This window comes from Lotus japonicus, chromosome 3 (assembly GCF_012489685.1).
Source record: "Lotus japonicus ecotype B-129 chromosome 3, LjGifu_v1.2".
In the NCBI taxonomy this organism is placed as follows: Eukaryota; Viridiplantae; Streptophyta; class Magnoliopsida; order Fabales; family Fabaceae; genus Lotus; species Lotus japonicus.
Window position 1 is genome coordinate 52952804 of NC_080043.1, and position 10844 is coordinate 52963647.

At 38.7% G+C, this 10844-nt stretch overlaps 1 protein-coding gene across 1 annotated transcript; it reads right to left on the reverse strand.

Annotated features, from left to right (window-relative positions):
* Positions 1-6396: 6396 nt before the first annotated feature.
* LOC130744306 (uncharacterized) lies at positions 6397-8682 on the reverse strand (the record flags this gene model as incomplete). Its single annotated transcript, XM_057596495.1, has 2 exons — positions 7556-8682; positions 6397-7456 (listed from the first exon to the last, which is right to left on the reverse strand). Coding segments are annotated over exons 1-2 (2187 nt in total), but the record flags the coding sequence as incomplete, so codon positions are not given.
* Between the last annotated feature and the right edge of the window lie 2162 nt (positions 8683-10844).

Consider the following 10844-nt stretch of genomic DNA (forward strand, 5'->3'; position numbering starts at 1 on the left):
CAACTTCACCTCCAGGTCTAAGTTTTAGATCTTGGAACATACGCCTTTCTCCCGTCATGTTTCGCGAGCATCCACTGTCCAGAGACCATGATTGGGGTTTCAGTGGAGCTATCAAGGATATCTGCGACATATATAATCTTTTCCTTAGGTACCCACTTTCTGGGTCCTTTCTTATTAGTTACCCTAGAAGTTCTGACAACATTGGGTCTTTCAATAGGATAATGTAAGGGAATCTGTGCATGATATCTTAACATAGAGAATAATCCTCTCTTAATGGGTAAAACAACTTCAGAAGGTAAAGGTTCAGGTATAATAGTTCCAGAAGGAACAAAATGTTCATAAAGAGATTTAGGTTTAGGCATAGGACGCTCATTTCTACTGGGTTTAGAATAGCCAATACCACTCATTCCATTTATGCTAACGCCACAGATCATTGAAGCCATTAAACTTGTATCTACGCTTTTAGCTAGGAACCTCTGAAAAGATTTTTCATATTTGGTTTCATTCTTATCATCAGAAGTACTAGATGCAATAACTTCTTCTAACTTAGAGATTTGATTTTTAAGAACATAGTTAGAAATAGTTTTCTTATGTTTAGCAGAGACTTCAGAAGCAGCAAGAAAATCCTTTTTCAACTTTTTATGCTTAGTCAGAAGAGAATCATGTTTACTCATAATTTCAGCTTAAGCAGATTTAAGTTCAGACAATGAGAAAGATGCAAATACCTCATTTTCGTCTTCAGAGTCTGACTCAGCTTCTGATGTTGGATGAACATCTGATTCAGCTTTTGACTCTTTGATCGAGGCCGTACCCGATACAAATAATTAATTTATAAAACTGTAGTAACTAGGAAGTGACTCCTAGGTCGTTTCCCAAGGATTATCGTTCGACGCAGATTCAATATTAAGAACCCTAAACGCACACACACTAGGGGGGTTTGTGATTCAGTTCAAAAGATTAGCAGAAAGTAAAAACAGATTAATACGATAAGTAAAGACGGACGAATCCCTTTATTCAGTATATCGCTGCTCAATCACGGGTATCTAAAGATCAATTCTTGTTATTAGTTTCCTAGTTCGTGAGAATTAATTAACTAAGCGATAACTAATTCACAGATTCCTAAACTAAGCGATTAAGAATCATTTACGCCCTAATATGAACTAAGCGAACATACATCATTTTCTATTTCTAATCATAAGGAATTAAGCAAACCTAAGACAGAAGTAGAGATGAAGAAAACTAATTATGCGAATTCTATTAAGCACTATACCTCAAGAGCGCGATATACTTTGCAAAGGAATTCGTTCGAAAGGAATTAGCCTTCCATGGATCGGGCGAATTCAACAATTATATTGGAGAAGAGAATAGGGATTAAAAGCATGAAACCCTAGCTGAAATTCGAAAATTGCATAAAATAATAATGTAGAAGGTAAAGGTAATTGTTTCGCTCCGCACAAATCCTTAAATAGGAGCTGAGATCACAAATCCTAATCAAATCCTAAAAGATAACAGCAAATCCTAATAAATCCTAAAGATAGAAATTTAAAATAACAACCTAAATAAGTTTGAATCTGAAAGATATCAAACTTAATTTATTCCGAAATTAAATCCTAATTTTTCCTAAAATACAATCTTCACTCCAGCACAATCAAATCTTCATTCCGCAATTCTCCAAAATGCCCTTGATGTCAAATAAAACCAGAAAATAAGAATAAACGTAATTAGACCAAATAATAGAAATCTCTGTCAAGCAAGGTCAATTAATTACGAATAATCATTAATAATGACAAATTAAGGCTATACAAAATGGGTAAAATATTGCTCATCAAATACCCCCACACTTAGCCTTTTGCACTCCTGGGCAAAATAAAGAATTAAGAACATGAAAACCAATTTGTAACTGGAAGTGAATCATGCAATAACCTAAAAGATCACATACTTAACAATGAATCCTAGGAAATGTAGAGAAATGGGCAAAATCAAGTGAGAATCAAAGAGACAAGAAATCCATGAATATCATCCAAACATCCAAGCATGTAAAGTAACCAATCAAACCAAGAGGTGAGAACAAAGATGATAGAACCTCACAAGTTATGCTCTCAAAGTGTTTACACTCAAGTGTTTAAGGTTTGTGTTTACGCTCAAGGCACTTCATGAGAACAAACACTACCATAGGCTTGACAAGACGCTAACATCAACAATCAAAAACACTTGCACATAAAGATCAAAAAGGGCTTTTAAAGGTTGTAATGGGGCCAAGGACAAGGTAGGATAAAATATGGGATAAGTAGCTAGAACCTTAGGAAATAGAGGAGCAATGGGGAATAAGTAAAAAGTAAGTCAACATCAACCCAATTTAATAGCATAAGATTTGCAATTCTTCCTCCAATTCCACACTTCAACTTTTCATCCTTTATCCTTTCATTCATTATTTTTCTCTTGGCCTTCTCTTTTTTTTTTTTCTTTTTCTGTTTTTTTTCGTTTTTTTTTTTTTAACTACTAACAAAACAAAACTAGTAAGAAAAACAGCACCACCATACTATTTACAACAACCAACTAAGCATAACCGAGAATTGGAAGAATTAAAGAACAATGCACCCTTACCCACTTAGTACTTACTCCCAAAACAATTCCAAAGCTCCAAAATTCCCTAAGATTAGGTCAATCATGGTTTTTCGCTTAAATTCATTCAAGGTAGGCTTATATGGCTAGTGGCTTATTAATTAAAAGAAGAAAATGCCTAAAATCACTTCAATATGTGCATGTGAATATCAAGTAGAAACAAGCGTCAAGTCAAGTTCTAGAGTGCAAGTAATCAAGAGTGCAATCACACAAGAAAAAGATTAGAGATGGCATACAGTTGACCACCTATAGTTAAGGCTCAAAATCTCTCATAGGGGAATTAAGTCTATCATAATTGTTTCAACCCCTCAATTTTCAAAAGTAACTTGACACACAAGAACGCATGCATTCACATCACAAGATATCATGACTCAATTCAAAGAAAGAAAATGCCCATAATCTAAACAAGACCTAAGAATTCAAAGAAAGCATGGATCAACCTAATTTATTCAAAAGCTAAATATTCTACCTACGGTAATCTCCCCCCCACACTTACACTACACATTGTCCCAATGAAACATAACAAATATGGAATTGAACAAGTGCAATAAAAGTAAAGAAGGAGAAAGAAAACTCCCTGATTCATGGTGGGAGGAGGGTGGAAATAACCAAGGAAACATTGTCCATGGGAACATCCACAAGAGAAGGATTGGTGAGGAAATGCTTGAGGTGATGACCATTAACTTTGAAGCTCTTATCTGTGGATTCACTTTTGATCTCTACAGTACCATAAGGAAACACATTAGTAACAACAAAAGGACCAATCCACTTAGAACGAAGCTTACCGCTCATTAGGCCAAGCCTAGAGTTGTACAACAACACTTGTTGTCCAACTAAAAAGTCTTTTCTGGAAATCAAGCTATCATGGAATATTTTGGTCTTCTCTTTGTAGAACTTAGAGTTCTCATAAGCTTCCAAGCGGATCTCATCTAACTCACTCAATTGAAGCTTCCTTTCGCCACCAGCTTGATCAAGAGCCAAGTTGCAAGTCTTCACAGCCCAATAAGCCCGATGCTGTATCTCAACTGGAAGATGACATGCCTTACCAAAGACAACGCGGTAAGGGGACATTCCGATGGGTGCTTTGTAAGAAGTACGGTGGGCCCAAAGAGCATCCTCAAGTCTATTGCTCCAATCCTTCCTGTTAGGCTGGACAATCTTCTCCAAGATCCTCTTTATCTCTCTGTTGGAATTCTCAGCTTGCCCATTTGTTTGAGGATGGTATGGTGTGGAAATTCTATGAACAACCCCATATTTCTTGAGAAGAGCTTGCATGGACCTATTGCAGAAATGGGTGCCTTGGTCACTAATGATTGCTCTAGGAATGCCAAACCTGCAAATGATGTTAGACCTAACAAAATCCACAACAACTCGAGAATCATTAGTCCGGGTGGCCTTAGCTTCCACCCATTTAGAAACATAATCAACAGCAAGCAAAATATAATAAAAACCAAAAGAAACAGGAAAAGGACCCATAAAATCAATACCCCATACATCAAAGACCTCACAAAACAACATGGGCTGTTGAGGCATCTCTTTTCTCCAAGAAATGGTACCGCCTGCTCTCTAACATGGCTCACAGGTGCTGCAAATCCTTGCCGCATCTTTGAAGATGGTGGGCCAGTAAAATCCAGAATCAAGCACCTTGCGTGCTGTCCTTTGGGGTCCAAAGTGACCACCCACTGCAGAAGCATGGCAAAACTGAAGGACTGACTCAATCTCATGATCTGGAATGCACCTCCTAATAACCTGGTAAGTACAAAACTTCCACAAATAGGGGTCATCCCAACAATAATATTTAGCATCACTCTTAAGCTTAGCAATCTGAGCTCGAGATGCAAATGGAGGGAAAACAGAAGCAACTAAGTAATTAACAATATTAGCAAACCAGGGTGCTGGAAAAGAAACTGAAATATTAAAGAGCCGCTCATCCGGAAAGTCACCTCTAATGGGAAGAGTATCAGCATCCCTCTATATCCGACTCAAGTGATCGGCCACCAAATTCTGTGCTCCACTTCTATCTCTAATCTCCAAGTCAAACTCTTGGAGTAAGAGCATCCATCGGATCAACCTAGGTTTTGATTCAGCCTTCTTCAACAGGAACTTTAGAGCTGCATGGTCAGTGTACACAATAATTCTAGAACCTAGCAAATATGATCGAAATTTATCTAGAGCAAACACAATAGCTAGAAGTTCTTTTTCAGTGGTTGTGTAATTCGCTTGTGCAGAATCTAAAGTCCTAGATGCATAATATATTACCCTAGGCAACTTATCTACTTTTTGAGCAAGGACAGCACCCAATGCGTAATTAGAGGCATCACACATAAGCTCAAAAGGGGCTGTCCAATCCGGTGCTTGAATGATAGGAGTGGTGGTCAAGGCTTTCTTGAGGCAATCGAACGCCTCTCTGCATTTCTCATCAAAATCAAACGCCACTTCCTTCTGCAGCAAGTTAGAAAGAGGAAGGGCTCTCTTGCTGAAATCCTGAATGAACCTGCGATAAAAACCTGCATGGCCAAGAAAAGAACGCAACTCTCGCACGCAAGAGGGGTAAGGCAAATGTGAAATAACATCTATCTTGGCAGGATCCACCTCTATGCCTTTGTTAGAAATCACATGACCTAGAACTATGCCTTGCTCTACCATAAAATGGCACTTCTCATAATTCAAAACAAGGTTAGTTTCAATGCACCTATGCAAAACTTTATCCAGATTATCTAAACATGTATCAAATGAAGATCCGTAAACAGTGAAATCATCCATAAAGACCTCGATGCAACTCTCTAAGAAATCACTGAAAATACTTACCATGCACCGCTGGAATGTACCAGGGGCATTGCATAGGCCAAAGGGCATCCTCCTATAGGAAAAAGTGCCAAAGGGACAAGTGAATGTGGTCTTTTCTTGGTCCTCAGGAGCAATGTGAATTTGAAAGTACCCAGAAAAACCATCAAGAAAACAGTAGTGACTTTTACCTGCTAAGCGCTCAAGCATTTGATCAATGAAGGGCAAAGGAAAGTGATCCTTTCTGGTTGCTTGATTTAGCCTCCTATAATCAATGCAGACTCTCCAAATGTTTTGCACTCGAGTAGGGATAAGCTCGTTCCTCTCATTCTTCACTACGGTAAGTCCTGTCTTCTTAGGGACCACTTGAACTGGGCTCACCCAAAGGCTGTCAGAGATCGGATATATAATTCCAGCTTGTAGCAGCTTGGTGACCTCCTTCTTCACAACATCAAGTATCACTGGGTTGAGTCTCCTTTGTGGTTGTCTTACTGGCTTCGCTCCTTCTTCCAAGAGTATTCTATGCATGCACATGGATGGACTAATCCCAGGAATGTCAGCTAAGGTCCAACCAATAGCTTTCTTGTGCTTCTTTAGGACTTGCAGCAACTTTTCCTCTTGATTTTCATGAAGGGTTGAGGAAACAATGACAGGGAGCTTCTTATCATCCTCCAAGTAAGCATACTTGAGGTTATCTGGTAAGGGCTTAAGCTCCAATACGGGTGCCTGCAAAACAGATGGAACCAAACTAGCAGATACAGTTTCTGCAACCTGCACTTCAACAACTGGGTTAGTGCAATCAGATTTCTTAACATCTGAGTCAACAACAACAGTGTCCAAAAATTGATCAATGCAAGAATCACACATTTCAGTAGCAGTACATGTATGACAAGTGTATGACCCAGCTAGTGAAGGAAAATCAGAATCATGTAGGAAATCAGATTCATGTTCATCAAGCATATCATCAAGCAGTTCATCAAGCATATCATCAAGCAGTTCATCAAGCAAATCAATATGAAACACAGAATAGTCTTCAGGTGGATGTTTCATAGCATCAAAAATGTTTATCCTAACCACAATATCACCGAATTCCATAGTCAATGTTCCAGCATACACATCTATCTTGGTTCGGGCCGTCTTTAAAAATGGTCTCCCCAAAATGATAGGAACTGTATTACGGGAAGATCCTTTTTCCATTTCAAGCACATAAAAATCAGCAGGGAAAACAAGTTCACCAACCCTAACCAAAACATCCTCTACCCAACCAGCAGGGTGTGCCGTGCTCCTATTTGCTAATTGGATGACAACACCGGTAGGTTTCAAAGGCCCAAGTGAAAGTGATTTAAAAATAGACATAGGCATCACATTAATTGAAGCTCCTAGGTCTAGCATGGCATTTTCAAATTTAGTATCACCTATGACACAAGGAACAGAAAACGTACCTGGATCCTCACACTTTTCAGGAACCTCAGAAACAGGAGCAGGTTTACCAGCTTTACCTATGATTGCAGAAACGTTTCTCCCCATGCGAACTCTTTCATTTCCTTTCAGCTTCCTTTTCTGAGTGCATAATTCTTTTAGAAACTTTGCATATCTTGGAATTTGCTTGAGTGCATCAAGTAGAGGTATGTTCACCTCCACTTTCTTGAATATCTCCAAGATTCCCTTATCTACCTCTTCCTTCTTTTTGCTTGGCATAGCTTTCGGAGGGAATGGAAGAGGAATGGAAGGTGGTTGTACTTGGAAGGTTCTTGTGGCAGTGGTCTTTGTCTCCTTTTCAGGTTCAGGCTCTGGCTCTGGCTCTGGTCCATGATCTGCATCAATTTGCTTCCCCGACCGTAAGGTGATGGCGCTCACATTTCTTGGATTGACAACCGTCTGAGAGGGTAGCTTATCAGAATTCTGGGACTGTAGCTGGTTTATTGAAGTAGCCATCTGTCCTATCTGGGTGGTCAGATTCTGAATGGAGGATCTGGTGTCTTGTTGGAACTGCATGTTTTGGGCTGTCATCTGCTTCAACATGTCCTCCAATGAAGATTCTTTAGATTGCGGTGCAGCAGGGTTGTTAGCCTGTTGTTGCATTGGAGGAGGAACATATGGTCTAGCATTATTCTGAAACGGTGCTTGGGCAGGTTGTGACTGATCAGACCATCTAAGATTTGGATGATTTCTCCAGCCAGGGTTATATCTGTTAGATGACAGATCATAATTTTGCTGAGGTCGATTATTGAAAATGTTGGCAGCATATGCTTCAGGATTCTCATCTGTAGGTTCCTGCAGAGAAGGACAAACATCAGTATTATGGTCTTTAGTGCAAATGCCACAAACCTTTGCCTGTTGTGAAGGTTTATTCTGGTTCATGGCCAATTGAGTAACCAAGCTGGCAATGGTTTCCATCCTCTTCTCAAGCTTGTCCATCCTTGGATCTGTCCCAATCTCATTAACAGTTTTTACAGCATCATTACTCCTTGTGTGAAACTGCTGAGAATTAGCAGCCATCTTCTCAAACAACTGCCTGGCTTCAGTAGGAGTCATATCATTCAATGCACCTCCACAAGCAGCATCAATGAGATGTCTTTCCATGTTGAGCAAACCCTCATAGAAATACTGAACTAGGAGCTGCTCGGAAATCTGGTGATGGGGGCAGCTCACACATAGTGTCTTGAATCTTTCCCAGTATTCATGTAGAGTCTCTCCATGTAGCTGCCTGATTCCTGAGATGTCTTTTCTGATTGAAGTTGTCCTAGAGGCAGGGAAGAACTTCTCAAGAAACTTTCTTTTCAGGTCGTCCCAACTTGCAATGGATGAAGGAGGCAGGTTATACAACCAAGTCTTTGCAGTTCCCTGAAGAGAATGAGGAAAAGCCTTCAAAAAGATATGATCTTTGTCAACTTCAGGAGGCTTCAAGGTGGATATGACAGTACGAAACTCCTTGATATGCATATGAGGATCTTCACCTGCAAGACCACCAAACTTAGGCAATAAATGGATTAGTCCAGTTTTGAGTACACATGGTACATCCTCAGGATACTGGATACACAAGCTTTCGTAGGTGAAATCAGGTGCAGCCAGCTCCCTTAATGTTCTTTCTCGCGGTCCTTCTTCAGTCATGTTATCAAAAACTGCAACAAAATCAGAATCAAAATCAAGGTCAGAATCAGAATCACTTGAATAAGGATCAATTACAAAAGCTCTACGTGCTCTAATTAACCTATGAAACTCTCTATCTATTTCAGAAATTAATGGATGCACAAACCCAGGATTCGCCCTAGTCATGCAACACTAATTATTCCAAACAGAATCAATTGAAAACTTGAAAATAAATTTTTTTTTTTCGAAACCCTAAAAAAAACTTTTGGCGGAAGGCCTTTTTTTGCGTTTTTAAGAATCGATCTCACCGCATAGCCGTCACAGATGGATTGGAATTTTTTTTCTACCCTAAAAGCATATAAATTATGTTGAATTCCGAGTTCTGGAGCAAAAGATATGGCCGTTTGAAGTTACAGCCTAATTATCCTTCAAAAACCACTAATCCTTACCTTCACAGTACCTGCGTCAGAGATCAAACTTGTTAATACTACTAATAATAATACTAATACTACTAATACTAACTCTATTAAACCTTTGGTAAAGACGATAATCCCAGGCAACGGCGCTAAATTTGATCGAGGCCGTACCTGATACAAATAATTAATTTATAAAACTGTAGTAACTAGGAAGTGACTCCTAGGTCGTTTCCCAAGGATTATCGTTCGATGCAGATTCAATATTAAGAACCCTAAACGCACACACACTGGGGGGGTTTGTGATTCAGTTCAAAAGATTAGCAGAAAGTAAAAACAGATTAATACGATAATTAAAGACGGACGAATCCCATTGTTCAGTATATCGCTGCTCAATCACGGGTATCTAAAGATCAATTCTTGTTATTAGTTTCCTAGTTCGTGAGAATTAATTAACTAAGCGATAACTAATTCACAGATTCCTAAACTAAGCGATTAAGAATCGTTTACGCCCTAATATGAACTAAGCGAACATACATCATTTTCTATTTCTAATCATAAGGAATTAAGCAAACCTAAGACAGAAGTAGAGATGAAGAAAACTAATTATGCGAATTCTATTAAGCACTATACCTCAAGAGCGCGATATACTTTGCAAAGGAATTCGTTCGAAAGGAATTAGCCTTCCATGGATCGGGCGAATTCAACAATTATATTGGAGAAGAGAATAGGGATTAAAAGCATAAAACCCTAGCTGAAATTCGAAGATTGCATAAAATAATAATGTAGAAGGTAAAGGTAATTGTTTCGATCAGCACAAATCCTTAAATTGGAGCTGAGATCACAAATCCTAATCAAATCCTAAAAGATAACAGTAAATCCTAATAAATCCTAAAGATAGAAATTTAAAATAACAACCTAAATAAGTTTGAATCTGAAAGATATCAAACTTAATTTATTCCGAAATTAAATCCTAATTTTTCCTAAAATACAATCTTCACTCCAGCACAATCAAATCTTCATTCCGCAATTCTCCAAAATGCCCTTGATGTCAAATAAAACCTGAAAATAAGAATAAACGTAATTATACCAAATAATAGAAATCTCTGTCAAGCAAGGTCAATTAATTACGAATAATCATTAATAATGACAAATTAAGGCTATATAAAATGGGTAAAATATTGCTCATCACTCTTCTTCCTTGTCTTTGACAATGGTCATGAGTCCTTCAACAACTTCACCATCAGAGTCCACTTCTTCTGAGTCTGAATCATCAAGAGTTACCATGAGACCTTTCCTAGCCTTGAAGTACTTCTTAGGCTTCCTGTCTTTCTTCAGCTTAGGACAATCACTCTTGTAATGTCATGGTTCCTTGCATTCAAAGCATGTAATCTCTCTTGATGATGAATTGCGTTGACTAGATGAAGACTCTTGTTTTCGTTTGGCTTTTGATGATCCTTTGTACTTGCTCTACCTGTGCTTCCAAAGGTGATTTATTCTTTTTGAAATTAATGAGAGCTCATCTTCATCAGAATCTTCAGAGGACTCTTCTGAAACTTGTTCAGCTTGAAGCGCCTTGGCCTTCTCAGGTTATGACTTCAGAGCTATGGATTTCTGCTTCTTCTGGATGACATGATCAGCACGATCTATCTCATGGCTCTTCAGAATGCTGATAAGTTCTTCCAAACTCATCTTGTTGATGTCTCTTGACAACTTCAAAGACATCACCAAGGGCATCCACTTCTCAGGAAGGCCTCTGAGGATCCTCTTTACATGGTCAGCAGTGGTGTAGTCTTTGTCAAGCACTCTAATTCCATCAATGATCATCATGAATCTGGAAAACATGACACTTATTGATTCATCAGGTTCCATCATGAAGGCTTCAAACTTTTAGATTAGAGACAACACCTTTGTCTCCTTGACTTCCTCATTTCC